This window comes from Leptonychotes weddellii, chromosome 9 (assembly GCF_054177405.1).
Source record: "Leptonychotes weddellii isolate Sample4059 chromosome 9, ASM5417740v2, whole genome shotgun sequence".
In the NCBI taxonomy this organism is placed as follows: domain Eukaryota; kingdom Metazoa; phylum Chordata; class Mammalia; order Carnivora; family Phocidae; genus Leptonychotes; species Leptonychotes weddellii.
Genome location: NC_138377.1, coordinates 25,283,795 through 25,300,632, shown reverse-complemented (window position 1 = coordinate 25,300,632; position 16,838 = coordinate 25,283,795). Strand labels below are relative to the sequence as shown.

At 36.1% G+C, this 16,838-nt stretch overlaps 2 protein-coding genes across 19 annotated transcripts in view; one reads left to right on the top strand and one right to left on the bottom strand.

Moving 5' to 3' along the window:
- The window catches only part of PAPLN (papilin, proteoglycan like sulfated glycoprotein), an 86,194-nt gene extending 72,527 nt beyond the window's left edge, over positions 1-13,667 (top strand). The window contains exon 27 of one of the 2 annotated variants that reach the window (XR_014148377.1): positions 13,443-13,547. Coding sequence is in view for 1 of the 2 variants with exons in the window: in XM_081830275.1 (XP_081686401.1) it covers positions 13,443-13,573 (131 nt within the window). In the remaining variant the exon portion in view is untranslated. Of the gene's footprint in view, positions 1-13,442 lie in introns of both variants that reach the window. The other variant, XM_081830275.1, reaches the window with a different exon arrangement.
- Positions 1-16,838, bottom strand: part of NUMB (NUMB endocytic adaptor protein) — a 185,171-nt gene that overhangs the window by 38,656 nt on the left and 129,677 nt on the right. For all 17 annotated transcript variants that reach the window (XM_081830298.1, XM_081830289.1, XM_081830294.1 and 14 more), the window contains one exon: positions 16,550-16,690. In XM_081830298.1, the coding sequence (XP_081686424.1) occupies positions 16,550-16,675 (126 nt within the window). In that variant the 5' untranslated portion in view covers positions 16,676-16,690. The remainder of the gene's footprint in view (positions 1-16,549; positions 16,691-16,838) is intronic.

Sequence of the window (16,838 nt, the reverse complement as noted above, 5' to 3'; positions counted from 1 at the left end):
AGAGACACAGCGAGAGAGGGAACACAAGCAGGGGGAGTGGGAGAGGGAGAAGCAGACTCCCCGTGGAGCAGGAAGCCCGATGTGGGGCTCGATCCCAGGACCCTGGGATCACGACCTGAGCCGAAGGCAGACGCTTAACCATCTGAGCCACCCAGGCGCCCCGCTATAGATATTTTTTTTTAAAAATATTTTATTTATTTATTTTGACAGAGAGAGAGAGACAGCGAGAGAATGAACACAAGCAGAGGGAGTGGGAGAGGGAGAAGCAGGCTTCCCACTGAGCAGGGAGCCCGACATGGGGCTCGATCCCAGGACCCTGGGATCATGGCCTGAGCTGAAGGTAGACGCTTAACGACTGAGCCACCCAGGCGCCCCGGTACTACAGATATTTTAACAATATTTGTTCTCCCAACCCATGAGAATGAAATGTCTTTCCATTTCTTTGTGTCGTTTTCAATTTCTTTCATCAGTGTTTTATAGTTTTCAGAGTAGAGATCTTTCACCTCTCTGGTTAGGTTTATTCCTAGGTATTGATTTAAATGAAATCCTCCTCCCCTCTCCTCCTGGAGCTCTCATGAGGCCTGTTAGTACTATGGGCCTCTTTAATTTGTTCATCTGTTTCCTCATCTCTTTTTCGGATCTTCTCTTTATCACCTTGTGCTGCACTCTGGGTAACTTCACTGAATCTATCTTCCAGGTTACCAACTCTCTTTTCAACAAATCTAATCCACCATTGTATCTATCTACTAAATTCAATTGCAGTGACAGTATTTTTCATTTTTAGAAGCTTAGATTTGATTCTTTGTCAGATCTATCTATTCCTTCTTTTTCACTGTCTTATTTTTGACTTATGGTTTGAATTCATTAATGTCTCTAATGATTTTATATATACATATTTTATAATGTCCTCTATAGTCTATTAATTCAAGTTCTTACAGTGCTAATCTTCTTGTCCTTTACTGTATAATTCTTATTGTATCTGCTGATCACTTCCACATATGATTTATAACTTTTTTTTAAACTGTAAATTAATCTTTACTGAAGCTCAACTTTTCTGGAAAAAATCCATGCATTCTGGATTACGGAGTGGTTATACATTTGCTTCTAAAAGGTACCACAAGTGGGGCACCTGGGTGGCTCAGTCGTTAAGCGTCTGCCTTCGGCTCGGGTCATGATCCCAGGGTCCTGGGATTGAGCCTCATATCGGGCTCCCTGCTCAGCGGAGAGTCTGCTTTTCCCTCTGCCTGCCGCTCCCACTGCTGTGTACTCTCTCTATCAAATAAATAAATAAATAAAATCTTAAAAAAGAAAAAAAAAAGGTACCACAGGTGTATTAGTAGCCTAAGACCTACAGTATATTAATTTGAGGATTCTTACACCATGCAGGTTATAGCATATGAAGTCCAGATCCACGATTTCAATTTTTGGTGGGAGACTCCTTTTTTTCACCCAGGGTCAGAGCAGAGGCAAGCTTCTATTTTTTTAATTTTTGGTTTTTTTGTTTTTGTTGGTTGGTTTTTTGTTGTTGTTTGTTTTGTTTTTTTGCTTTTTCTTCTAGTTCTCTATTTCACTGATTATAAAACCCATTGAAAGTTCTGGCTCTATGCTGGGTTCTCAGTTCTAATGCTCTGCTTTTTGAGTCCAGGACCTTCAGAATGAATGTTAAAACAAAGGCTCTAGCTCATAAATCTTCTATCTCCTAGGCTGGTCCATGCCAGCATGATTCCTGCCTTGCTTTCAAATTCCCTCTTAATTTCTGGTAACTGGAGACATCTGTCTTTATTGAAAGCTCAGCTGTGCTTTGAGAGAAAAAAGTTGTTTAAAAATATATCCAGCATCTCTAGGTATTTGTATTTGGAGTATTTCTAGGTTAGCTTAATCTACATTTTGCCAGAATCAGAAGACCTATAATATTTCCCAACAAAACTTACTGGTATTTCTATGTATTGATTTTAGTATATCTTATTAAGTAGTGAAAATACTGATGTTTCCTATCATTTTAAATAGTTTTTTTTGGTGATTCTCTAGGTTTTTCAGAGAGAGAACATCTCTAGGTTTTTCAGAGAACAAGACAAAAAAAAAAAAACAGGCTGTCTTGAATTCCCACTTTTATAGCTTTTATTTTCTTATCCAAAGGCACTTATCACCATTTCTAAATCAGTGTTGAATAACAGTGCTACTTAAGAGCAACCTCATCATCCTCCCAAATTCAATGTAAATGTTTCACTCTGCATGACTCTGGGACAGTTTTTTACTCATTTAAAGAATGTGTTATGCTATTCCTATTTAGCTAAGAAGATTTACCGGGATTGAATGATATTTTAAACTTTTTTAAAAAATCAGATGTAATCCACATCACATAAAATTAACCATTGTAAAGTGAATAATTCAGGGGCACCTCAGTGGTGCAGTCAGTTAAGCATCCAATTCTTGGTTTTGGCTCAGGTCTTGATCTCAGGGTCATGGAATCAAGCCCTGTGTTGGACTCTGAGCTCAGTGCAAAGTCTGCTTAAGTTTCTCTCTTCCTCTCTCTCTGCCCCTCTCGCTGCCTTCTCTTTCTCTAAAATAAGTCTTTTTAAAAAAATTTTAGGGCGCCTGGGTGGCTCAGTTGTTAAGCGTCTGCCTTCAGCTCAGGTCATGATCCCAGAGTCCTGGGATTCTTCTCCCTCTGCCTCTGCCCACCGCCCCCCAACCCCGGTCTGTCTCTCATGAATAAATAAATAAAATCTTTAAAAAAATTTTTAAGTGAATAATTCAGTGGCACTTGGTACATTTAAAATTTTGTGCAATCACCACCTTCATCTAGTTCCAAAACATTTTCTTCACACCAAAAGAAAAACCTGTGCCCATTAAGCATTTGCTACCCATAGCTGCACTTCCCCAGATGTGCAGCTTAACAACCAATAACATGCATTCTGTCTTTATGGATTTACCTATTCTGGATATTTCATGGAAATGAAATCATACAACATGTGACCTTTTGTGTCTGGCATATTTCACTTAGCATATCATTTTCAAGGTTCACCACACTGTAGTATGTACCATAGTTTTTATGTCGATTCTTCCACTGAGGGATATTTGGGCTGTTTCTACCTTTTGGCAACTATGAATAGTGGTGCTATAAACACATATGTACACATATTTGAGTTTTCAATTCTTCGGGGCATATAACTAGCAGCAGAACTGGCTGAGTCATATGATAATTCTATGTTTAGCTTTTTGAGAAACCACCAAACTGCTTTCCACAGAAACTGAACCATTCTACATTCCCATTGGTGATGCATAAGGGTTCTAGATCCCCGGCATTCTTACCAATACTTTCCATTTTTTTGTTTGTTTAAGTAGAGCCATCCAAAGTGGGTGTGATGTGGTACTTCACTGTGGTTTTGAAAGGTATTTCCCTAATGACTAGTGATGTTGAATATCTTTTCATGTATTTGTTGGTCATTTGTACATCTTCTTTAGAGAAATTTCTATTCCAGTCCTTTGCCCATTTTTAAATCAGGTGTGTATGTGTGTGTGTGTATATAAAAAAAACATACATATATAGGGGCGCCTGGGTGGCTCAGTTGTTAAGTGTCTGCCTTCGGCTCAGGTCATGATCCCAGGGTCCTGGGATCAAGCCCTGTGTCAGGGCTCCCTACTTCGCGGGAAGCCTGCTTCTCCCTCTCCCACTCCCCCTGCTTGTGTTCCCTCTCTCGCTGTGTCTCTCTGTCAAATAAAAACAAAAAAACATACATACATAAAAATCTATTTCCTGGATACTAGATTTATCAGACATGTGATTTGAAAATATTTTCTCCCATTCTGTAGTTGTCTTTCTACTTCCTTGGTAACTTCCTTTGGTGTACAAAAATTTCACATTTTAATTAGATCCAGTTTATCTATTTTTTCTTTTGTTGCTCATGGTTTTGGTGTCATATCTAAGAATCTACTGCCAGATCCAAGGTCATGATAATTTACCCCTCTTTTCTTCTAAGAATTTTATGGTTCTTATTCTTATATTCTTATGTTAACTTTTAAGTGAATTTTCTGTATACAGTGTAAGGTAGGGGTCTGGCTTCATTTTTTTTTTTTCCTATGTGGAAATCAAGTTGTTCCATCACCATTTGGTGAAGATACTATTCTTTACCCACTGAATGGTCTTGGCACCCTTGTCAAAAATCAGTTGGTCACAGACGTACAGGTTCACTTCCGTACTCTCAATTCTATTACATTGTTCTACACATCCATCCTTATGCCAGTACTACACTATTTCGATTACTATAGATTTGTACTAAGTTCTGAAATCAAGAAGTGTCAGTCCTTCAACTTTGCTTTCATTACAGTGACAAAGTCCTTTTCTTCTCAGGTCCATCAATGTGATGAACTATATCAAATTTCCTAATACTAAATCATTTATGGAATCCTGAGTTAAACCCTATTTCGGTCTTTAGTATACTTTTAGATTCCATTTGTTCTATTTTTCTGCCTATTTTTTTCATCTATATTCGTAAGTGCAATTGGTCTATGGTTTTCTTTTTGTTTTGTCTATCTTTGTTATAGCAGGATTCTGTTAATGCCATAAAAAAATCTGGAAACCATTCTTTCCTTCCCCCTCCCCACCCACATATGCTCTTGTATAGTTAAACAGCATAAGAATTATACCTTAAAAAAAAAATTATTCTTTGAGGTTTTTAAAGAGCCAACCTGTGAAACCATCCATAATCTGTCTTTTGGGGGAAACAGTGTTGGGGTTTTAAAAACTCTCTCCAGGTGCCTGGGTAGTGCAGTTGGTTAAGTGTCTAACTCTTGGTTTTGGCTCAGGTCATGATCTCAGGGTCCTGGGATCAAGCCCTGCGTCAGGCTCCATGCTCTGTGTGGAGTCTGCTTGACATTCTCTCCCTCTCCCTCTGCCCCTCACGCTTGTGCTCTCTCTCTCAAATAAATAAATAAAAAATAACAATAATAAAATGAGAAAGTAGGGTCTTATGGTCTCTGGGTTACCTATAGTTGCCAAGATATGAATATAGGTTTCAAAGTGTTTGCAAGGGATTTTATTCTATCATTTTGATCAATTCAACTGGTCACTTATGGGTATTTATGCCAGCAAAAAAACAAAAACAAAAAAAGTTGGGGAAACTTAATGGAAGGAAAAGAACAAAAGTATCTCCTGTACAGACTGACCTCTTAGCTGCATAATCTATTTTGGAAATCAGTGTTGTGCTTTCCTAGACGATGAGAAAAACATGCCCACTGAAATAAACATTATTAAAGAGGTCTCTTTTCTTCTCTAAGACACTATCTCACTGAAGAACTGCAGCTGATTTATGCTTTAATGGCTAAAATATTTGACACTAGGACTTCTTTTGTCTGTATGCCTTTTCCAAACTCCCTCTGAGTAAGGGACTTTTATTCACAAAAATGCACTTTAGAAAAACTAGTGTGTGGAATTTCATTCTTGGATGAATTAAGTCATTTTTCATTTTCTTGAAAAAATTATTTAAAAAGTAGATTCCCCCCTTGTTTTGGTAATGTAGGCCATGAGAAGATATGCACAGCTCCGATGTGAGAGAACAGACAGTCACCAGTTCCCAACATTAGCAAAAAATGACATCATAATCAACAAATAAGAAGGTGTAAGGCATATTATCAGATATATATAACCTGTATTATATTGCAAATATAGGATGCAGAAGTGTAGAACATGATATCAAAACTTGTTTGGGGGTCTTTAATCAAAGAGGAGTAGTTAAGTCAAATTATAATAGATTGCTTTTATGTATAAATTTGGAGTACAATAACATTTGAATAAGTCATCTGACCTAAGTATATATATTAAATCTAATCACAGCAGTTTAAAGTTGGAAAGAACTTAAAGAGATTCAAAGCCTTCACCTTTCAAATGTGGCAGTAGGTGTCAAAAAAGTTAAGTGATTTGCACAAAGTCATATAACTAATAAATTAACAGAGCCAGGAATAGAACTTTGATTTTTTCACTTCTAGATCTTTCTTCTTTCAACTATCTATCTTCTTTTCACTATCTCATATTACTTCTGCAACTCTCCTATTTAAGTAATGGTTTATAGTTTACTGGTCTTACATATTAACAATGTTCTTCTTCTTTAAAAAAAAAAGATTGATCAAATAGGAACAGTCATCCATTTTGGTAACGTTGCTTATGGCTCAATATTTCTTTCATAAACGAAATTACCCCGATTTTCTGGTTAAACTCTACCACTGCTAACCAAGCAGTAGATATGGGGGATTTTGCTTTATAGAAATATTATAGCTGATAAGTAAAGAAAGGAGGAGAGAATTAAAGTATCACCATTTTGCAACCCTTAATGAATTAATAATCCCAGGCAATGATCATGAATGGCTATAGTCATCACAAATAGATAATCAGCTATTGTGTTGTGTGTCTTCTGATTAGTACACACCACCAATGAGGTATTCCTACGGGGGGGGGGGGGACAGAGGGAATCAAAGCTAAATCTGATCAAGTCTTTAAAAACCAATTCACAAGAATTACAGGAAACAGAGAAACATGTTAAAAAGAATGAATTTTTGGCATTTTCAATTTGCTGAAGAGTAAAGAATTAGAATTCCAGACCAACCAGAGGAATAGGTTCCAGTGAACACCAAAGTATCTCAGTTTAACCATCTGAGCCACCCAGGCGCCCCAAAGTATCTCAGTTTAAACACAAGAAAAGAATGCCCTCAAAGCAGAAGTAAAGCAGAAGTAGACAGAGCCTTGCTAAAACTGTAATCCAGCCTCAGTTCTGTTAACACAAAATCTAACAGACAATATGAGAAAGGAAAATTACAGTCCATTCTGACTCAAAAGCATAGTTGTGAAATTTCTGAACAAAATATTAGCAAAGAGAATCCAGAAATATACTCAATAAACTCAACTTGATCAGTATCTATAATCATCATCATCTTTCACAATAGCCACTTAACTGATCTCTCTCCTTCCACCCATCAGTATCTATCATTATCAAGTTGAGTTTATTCCAGGAATGTAAGGTTAGCTGACTATTCAAAAACTCAAGTATAATTTACCACCTAACAGAATTAAAGATAAAAATTATGTAATCATCTCAAAATTTAGTTTCCATTCATAATTTTAATAATTTTTAACCAAGAACAGAAGGGAACTTGTTTAATCTGATGAACTGTGGTAAGATTGAGAATGAGGCAAGAATTCTTATCACCAATTCTACCCAAAGTTATAAACATCGGTCTCTCACCAATGCAATGAAGGGACATACATACATACAAGTATAAGGATTAGAATATAAGAAATACAACAATAATTATTCATGGATTATATAATTGTATTAGTAGAAAACCCAAAAGAATATACAAATAAATTACTAGAATAAGTGAGTTTAGCAAGGATACTAGATATAATTTCAACATACAAAAGTCAACTGTATCATTTTGCAATATATACAAATATCATTATGTTGTACACCTGAAACTAATATAATGTCATATGTCAATTATACCTCAATTTTTAAAAAGTCAATTGTATTTCTATAGCAGCAATATGCAGAAAATGAAATTTTTAAAAAGTTACCGTTTATAACAGAATCAAAATTAAATGCTGGATATTATCCTTCATTCATGAATCTACTCTTCTACCAACAGTCTTTCCCAAAATAATATATGGCAAGTCTACCCTTCCAATTGCTCAGATCAAAAACCTTGGCCTATCCTTGACTTCTCTTTTTCTTGATTGACATTCACAAATTTAATCCATCAATAAATATTATCAGCTCTATTTATAAAATACATCTAGAATCTGACCCCTCTTACCACTTCTACTACCATCACCCTGATGGAAGCCATCATCATCTTTCACAATAGTCACTTAACTGATCTCTCTGCTTCCACCCTTGCTCTTCTCTACAATTGATTCTCAGCACAAGAATCAGAGTAATCCTTTAAAAATATAATTTATATAAAGTCATTCCTCTGCTCAAAATTCTCCAATGGCTTCCCATTTTACTCTAAATAAAAGCCAAAGTCCTTAAAAGAGTCTATAAGGCCCTATACCTCAAAGGGTATAGGTTTCTCAAAGGGTAGCATTTAAGAATTATATGGAGGCATTTTTGATAACAATGACTTGGAAAATTACTCCTAGGTAGTATGCACAGATGATATCCTGCTTCCTGTATGACATCTGAATGCGCTACTGGACACTTAGGATGGATAAAAAACTTGTCATATTTAGATTAGACTCTAACTCCATTTTACACATATACACACACAATTAGGGTTAGGGTTATACTAATAGTTCACTTAATATGTTAGGGGTGGGAGGTAGAAAAAAGGAGGTAGATAATTCTTTTACATCTTATAATATTTCTTCTACACGAATTAGTCTTTTTATATTTTTAGTTTTTTGGGGAGTCAGTTTTGGTCATTTATATAACCTAAGAGTATTACCAATTTTATCCATGTTTTCAAGTTTATTTGCATAGAATCTTAACTTTTAAAATTTCACTGGTATCTGTATTTTCCCACTTTACTTTTTATCCTGTGCATCTGTGTTTTTTTTCTTGATAAAGTACATTTAGCAACTTCTCATTTGGCATTAACACTGTGCACCAAAATCTTCTGAAATTACAGATTATACTTGTTATATGGTAGGTAAACCACTGGATTAGGACCTAGCCTATTAGAAATACTGAAATAGTAAGAGCTCTACTTTCTGTACCATGGTTATTTGGTTATATGCAAAATAAGAAAAGCCTGTGTGATATTGTGATTTACAAGAAATACAGATTTGGGCATTCAGATGACCACAATGTATTTCTCATATATATCTGGTCTTTGCCCACAGTTCCTGACTCACAGCTCCCCAAATCCTTGGGATTTCCTGAATATTTAAAGTGATAAAGATGTCTTTTGTTATGTAATGGAGGCAACTTTCGGAAAGCATCTAAGAGTGGCAGCTGGTTGCCTGGAGGACCAACCACGTGATTAAATATTAATAAGCATGAATTCTGTATCCAGTCCCTTAAGCCTCTATCCTGCCCAATTTAAAGATATTATGAAATCCACAATCTATCCAATAGAAGGTCCATTTTAGCATTCTATATACATTCTACATAATCAGAGAATTAAGATTTTAATTACAAATCAAAGGATCGATGAGCTGGCTTAAAGATTCCACCAATTTAACAACCAAAAAAAATTTTTTTGAAGATTTTATTTATTTGTCAGAGAGAGAGAGAAAGAGAGCGCACAAGCAGGGGGAGTGGCAGGCAGAGGGAGAAGCAGGCTCCTACAGAGCAAGGAGCCCAATGTAGGACTCAATTTCAGGACCCTGGGATCATGACCTGAGCCGAAGGCAGACGCTTAACAACTGAGCCACCCAGGCGCCCCGACTCCAAAGCATTTTTGTTTGTGTCAGTTATATCTATGATAATTTTACTATATTAGAAATTAAAACAAAGAATCTTACTTTTAAAAATTGAATTCATTGAAAAATGATAATAAAACCCATTACCTGTTAACAAAAATGACATTTAAAAAAATTTTTTAAGTTTATTTAAGTAATCTCTACACCCAACATGGGGCTCGAAATTTCCACCCTGAGATCAAGATGCTCCTCCAACTGAGCCAGCGAGGCGCCCCCATTTTTTAACTTTTAAAAGCTTTTATTATTTTTTAAAATTTTAGTTCCAGTGTAGTTAACTACAGTGTTATGTTATCTTCTTGGTTATTTCTGGGCCTATTTCTCTTTGATTTTTCTCCTTATTATAAGTTGTATTTTTCTGCTGCTTTGCATGACTGGTAATTTTGAACTGGATGCCAGACATTGGAAATTTAACCATCTTGGATGCTGATACTATTGTATTCCTATAAATATTCATGACCTTTGTTCTGGGATACATTTAGGCATTTTGATCATTCTGAGGCTTGATTTTAAGCTTTGGTAGGTGGAGTCAGAGCAGATTTTAGTCTAGGGCAAGTTTTTATCCACAACTTAAGAAATACCTTTCTAAGCACTTTCCACAATGTCCCATGAATTAGTGATGCAGGCAGGCCAGGTCCAAGGACGCAGAGGGGATCCCAGGGGATGAGCCAAGAGGGTCCTTAAATCAGAGACAAGCCAGCAGGAGGTGAAAGCAGAGTTTATGGAAGATAACAGAGAGAGAGAGTAACTGGTAGACTTGGAAAGGAAAAGAGCATGAATCTCCCATTAATGACATTTTTATTGAAAAATAACTACATTTTCCAAAATGAAACAATTTTGTGAGAAGAGTGGCATTGTTTCACATTTCTGCAAATCTCTCAAATATCTGGCTTAAAAGAAAAGTGGATTCTCAAATTTGCATCTACATTCAATCTGTCAGAACATGTTGTTTTGAAGTATATAAAGAAACTATGGCTAGGGCACTTGCATGGCTCAGTCGGTTAAGCATCTGCCTTCAGCTCACGTCATGATCCCAGAATCCTGGGATGGAGCCCCAAGTCAGGCTCCCTGCTCAGCAGGGAGTCTGTTTCTCCCTCTCCCTCTACCCCTCCCCCCAACTTGTGCACACGTGTTCTCTCTCTCTCTCTCGTGCTCTCTCTCAAATAAATAAAATCTTAAAAAAAAAAAAAAAGAAACTGGCTTCAACAGATATATAGTTGGAAGAGAAAGTACGTCAGGATCCCACAAAAGGTTGTGGGGACCTCACTTTGAGAACAACTACATTAATTTTTATAGGTAACATCTGACTTCTAACATTAAAATTCCTCCCCTATTAAAAAGATTATCTGTTATTCTAGCAGAATTGCAAGACAAGGTTTGAAACCTCCTCTAATCACTACTGTAATACTAAATTATTATACTTACATAGGCACCAGTATACTTAAACATACATGGCAGATATCAAACGAGTTGTCATTTCACTTGATTACTGCCTAGTAATCCCATTTCTATTCCCGGTAATTGCGTATTCTAGATCTCCCATTCTATGAAGTAGCTACTCCACTGTCTTTAAAACCTAACTCCACAACTTCTCTCCTCACTCTTCTATAGATGTCTTCACTTCATATTTCCTTGAGAAAATATGTCTTTAAAATAGAACTCCGTCAGTCTTAAGCCACCAACACCATAAATTTAAGTGCATTTATACCCCGTTTTCCACCTTTGCTACTGTTAAAATAGAAGCAGTATCCTTCCTCCATCTAAAACTAAGCCACTCTCTACATGCTTCTTTATAAAGTCCCTTTAGTTCAAGTCTCTCCTACATTAAACACAAGACTCAACATAAAATTAAACTACCAGTGATTTATAGACTTTAAATGAGTAAATTTTATGGTATGTAAACTACATCTAATAAAATTGTTAAAACAGTTTTAAAACAACACACACACACAGTTTCTCAACCTCACACTCCCTTTTTTATTCTGCCTTTCTGTTCTCCTTTGAAAAAAAAACTCATTAAAAAAAAATTTAACCACCTTGTTGAGAAATAACTGACATATAATGAACTATATACAAAGTTACAATTTGCTGAGTTTTTGTATATACCTGAGAAACCATCATCACAATCAATATAATAAATAGCCATCAACACCAAAAGTTTCCTTGTACTCTTTGTAATACTTCCCTTTCACCCCTTCCCATCCTCACACAATCTTGTCTGACAAACTTCTTGAATTAGTAATCTCTAGATTTGTCATCATCTTCCTTATTTTGCATCCATTCACTCCTCAATCTAGATTCCATCCTCATGATTCCCCATAAGTGCTATCATCAAAGTCACCAAGACTTTCAAATTTTTAATCTAATGAAGTTTCATTTCTTCCTTGATCTCTTTATAGCATTTGACCTTTCTCCTTCCTTGAAACCTTGCCTTCTGAGATCATACTCTTCAGGTTTCCCTTTCTACCTCTCATTCTCACTCTCCTTTGAAGATACCCATTCACTGCCTGTCCCTTCTATGTTTGTCATAGACCCTCCCCTTCCCTTACTTCCTCTAGGCAATCTCACTTACTTACGACTTCAATGGTAAGTTATACATAGTCAACCCTCATTATTCAAGGATTCCATATTTGCAAACTACCTACTAGAATTTATTTGTAATATCAAAATCAAAATTCATGGTGCTTGTGGTGAGTGGGGATCTGTATGCACACATCTCACAGGCACCTCAAAAGGAATTCATCCTCTCTACTCTCAAACATGTTTTTCCTCAGTGAGCATGCCCACCACCCTACTAGTTGTCTATATGGGGAACTCTTTACATCAACTCATTAGGTTCAGAATTCAGTGGTCCCTAAGGCAACGACAGATAAGACATTATTTGCTCAGCTATATTTGACTGAGGAAATTTATCTATTTTTAGGCTACTGAAAACAATTTCAGGTTCTGATTCTCTTATCCAACCATGTGTCACTTGTATATGCATGCAGGGTGGGAAGGGAAGGCAGATAAGGGGTGGGGAGCCACAGCCTAGCAGAGAGGATGAATGTCTTGTAGAAAGGATTTCAAGAGGCCATCTGGAGAAGACCATACAAAAAACACCCTAAATAAGCTCCCCTGCCTGCATAACATGTAAATCTCACATCTTACATGTTTATCTCTAAAGTACATGCCCATCAACTGTTTCTTATGACAAATGACAGTAGCACGGAATGATACTAAATCTTATTTATCTCACACAAAATACTTAAAAGCTGGTGCGCCTGGGTGGCTCAGTCAGTTAAGTGTTTGCCTTCAGCTCAGGTCATGATCCCAGGGTCCCGGAATTGAGGCCCATATTGGGCTCCCTGCTTGGCAGGGAGCCTGCTTCTCCCTCTCCTTCTGCCTGCAGCTCCCCCCACTGCTTGTGCTCTCTCTGCATCACATAAATAAATAAAATCTTTAAAAAGAAAATATTTAAAAGCTGTACATTTCACAGCCAATTGGAAGTGCTTCAATTAATTTTACTTCAATTACTTCAATACTATATATCAGCCTCTCAGAATCCTATAAATGAGGTTTTTTAAATATACATATATGCTTATTTATTACAAATATGATACATGCTCATAAGAAATGTCACTAGTTCCAAAGGATATACATCGAAAAGTAAAAAGATCCCCAATCCTTCATTCCCATTCTATAATTCAGGTTTACTTGTGTCTTCTTACAGATATTTCTTATATACATAAGCAGATATATAGATTTTTTTCTTTTTAACTATAAACAGAATCATATTATATACATTGTCCTGGGCCTTGCCTTTATCACCTAATAATACATTAAAGTTATCTTTCTGTGTGAGCATATCAGAGAATATTCTTTCAGTGTTTCCTATGTCAATGATCATCACCTCTATCAGTTTGGGACAAGAAACTAGGTGTCATCCTTAACACCATTCATTCCCTGGGTCCAGTCCATTTCCAATTCCTGTTGCCTTTATCTCTTAATTATCTCTCAATTTACTTATATTTCTTTCTTCTCACAGTTACCACCCTAGTCCAGAGTAATCCACTCCTTTGGATTACTGTAATAATCTTTCACCAGACTCTTCACATCCACTATGGACTGACTATCTCCAAACCACACCACACCCAGAGTCCCAGTTTGGGAAGATGAAAAGTTCTGGAGATGGATGGTGCTGATGACTGCACAACAATATGAATGTCATTAATGTTACTGTATTGTACACATGGAAATGGTTAAAATGGTAAATTTTGTTATGTATGTTACCACAATAAATAAATAATGAAAAAAAAAACCACACCAGGTAGTGGCTTCCTATTATTCTTAAGGTCCCAAATCCTTAACATGGCCTATAAGGCCCCACCCTAATTCTTTCCAGGTTCATCTCATATAACTTCTTATACTACAGCCTTCCCTTTTTAAAAAGCATTTATCTCAGTTTATAATCATGTATTATTAATGCAAATATCTAATTAAAGTCTGTATTCGCACAAGTATACTATAAACTCCACAAGAGCAAGAACTGTCTTTTTGTTTACCACTTAGCATATGCCTGGCACATAGTAGGTCTTCAAAAAAAATTTACTAAATGTATGAAAAAAGGTCTACCTTGTTCCTTAAGAGTGGCAAATAATTCCACTTAATGGATGTCATAATTTCTTTTTCTTTCTTTCTTTTTTTTTGAGTGATAGTACAAAGTTTATTGAGTGATAAAGTACAAAGCTTCCGAAGAGGGAGGGGACCTGAGAGGGTTGCCCTGGATGTCATAATTTCTTTAGCAAATCCCAGAATGATAGCTATTTAACTTGTTTCCAGATTTTTGCTATCAAACAATGCTAATGAACATTTCTGTCAGTATATCTATGAATGTACTTAAATATAATTCTTTTTTTGTTTCAAGTTGTTATTTAAATTCTAGTTCGTTAACATATAGTGTAATACTGGTTTCAGGAACAGAATTAGTGATTCATCACTTATATAATACCCAGTGCTCATCACAAGTGCCCTTCTTAATCCCCATCACCCATTTTGCCCATCCCCCACCGACACCTCCCCTCCATCAACCCTCAGTTTGTTCTCCATAGTTAAGAGTCTCTTATGGTTTGCCTCCCATAATTTTTTTAAGTTTATTATTATTATTTTTTAAATTAATCTCCATACCCATGTAGGGATTGAACTCACAACCCTGAGATCAAGAGTCACATGCTCTTCTGACTGAACCAGCCAGGTGCCCCTTAAATGTAATTCTTTTTTTTTTCTTTCTTTTTTTTTTTTTAAGTAGGCGCCATGCCCAGCATGAAGCCCAATGCAGGACTTGAAGTCATGACCCTGAAGTTAAGACCTGAGCTGAGATCAAGAGTTGGTGCCCCTAAATGTAATTCTTAAATGTAAAATTTCTGGTCAAATGAAAAGTGCACTTAAAATTTTAACTGGGACACCTGGGTGGTTCAGTGGGTTAAGTGTCTGCCTTCAGCTCAGGTCATGATCCCAGCACTCTGGGATGGAGTCTCATATTGGGCTCCTTGCTCTGTGGGGAACCTGCTTCTCCGCTCCTCCTGCTTGTGCTCTCTCTCTCTCTCACCCCTGACAAATAAATAAATAAATAAAATCTTTAAAGCAAAATGTAAACCCCAAGTTTTAAAAAATAAAATAAAATTTTAACTGATATTTCCAAATTGCCTTCCTAAGAGTTTGCAATTTATACTCCAAGTAATCAACAATGTGTAAGAGTACCCATTTCCACGATACTCACCTTGTACAATCAAAATGAGCCTACTCTTTGGGATGAGGTTGGGGGAGGTTGTAGAGAACAGTGTTAGTTTTTATGTATGAGGGTTTTTCTCATATTTTAATATCATACCCAAAATTTTAAATTAAAAATTTAAGTTTATTATTCCTATAAAAGAAGTTTCAGCAAATGAGTTAAGTAGACAAAGCTAAGAAATTAGGAAAATGTTTAGTTATTGACAGACTGTGGAAAAATTTGTGTATTTTAAAAACCATGTATTTTTGGGGCACCTGGGTGGTGCAGTTGGGCATCTGACTTTTGGTTTTGGTTCAGATCATGATCCTAGGGTTGTGGGATTGAGCCCCCGTGTTGGGCTCCTTGCTCAGTGGGGAGTCTGCTTGAAATTCTCTCTCTCCCTCTGCCCCTCCTGTGTGCACATGCACTCGTGCTCTCTCTTAAATAAAATCTTAAAAAAAAACCACATGTATTTATTTAACCTGTAGATTCTACAAATCACTTTTCCTGTCATACAAATTTTTCTCCTTTCTGAAGCTTCAGGCTATGTTTAAATCAATGGTACTGAGGCAGTACAAGGAGGAGAAAATCACAGTAAGAATATTCACACATAAGAAGATGTAGAAAGAAGGGGGAAATATTAACATTTTATATTAGATGAAATTTTTTTCTTGAAGATACTAACATTTTGGTCTAGTTCCTTCTGTATTTTTGTGTCCACACTTAATACATCTCATAGACTGCTTATATAATTATAAACTGCTTCTCACTAAACAGTATAGCATATACATTTCTTTCATGACTTTAAATGTTACCTTTTTTCTCCAGAGTGTCAAGTAGTAGTAAGAAAAAAACACCTGTATGGTACCCCTTTTCTCTACCTCTTCACTATGTTCTTAACTTCTTTGAGCTTCCATTTTCTGATCTGACAAATGAAGGCATTAATTTAAATGCCCTCTGTACAGTTAACAGTTAAAAGATTGAAGAGAAAATCCCTTTTAACTCTTTTAAGATTTTCTAGAACATACCAGGCCTGTATTTAAGAAAACAGACTCCTCTTCCCTCTGCCCTACCACTTAGTATTTCTTACTCAAAATAATTTGATTCTTGATAATTTGGGATTTTTAGATATTTCAGGATTAGTTTCTCATCAGAAGTGATCTATTTGTAGTGATTCCATATTATATATCAGAAATTCCTGTTTAAAATATAAAGAGAAAAAAATCACTAATTATATTTTTCTTATTAATTCTACTTTGAAGCAGAAGATGAAGGGATTAGTTTTTAGAGGATTTTCTTTTAATTGTCCTAATCAATGGGATTTCACATATAATAGGCTGTCAATTCTTTTCCACATCTAGAATTATAGAAACATGAGCTCTTACCTTAACTGGGAAGCTACATTTTCCAGTACGAACCCCTTCTTCATCTGTCTGCCACTGATGTGGACGACTGGCCTCTGGAACATAAACATCTTTCTTTCTCCTAAAACTTTGCCGTAGTTTGTTCATTTTAATTTTTACAACCTGCAGACAGAGTAGAAGAAATATGAAAAAGTAATTATTACCTTCTCACATATTTAAACTTTGGATTACCATGCTGAGAAAAAACTAATGTCCCAAATGAAACATTTTGGTTTAATAGAAAATGAGCAACTAGTATCCCTCCTCTCAG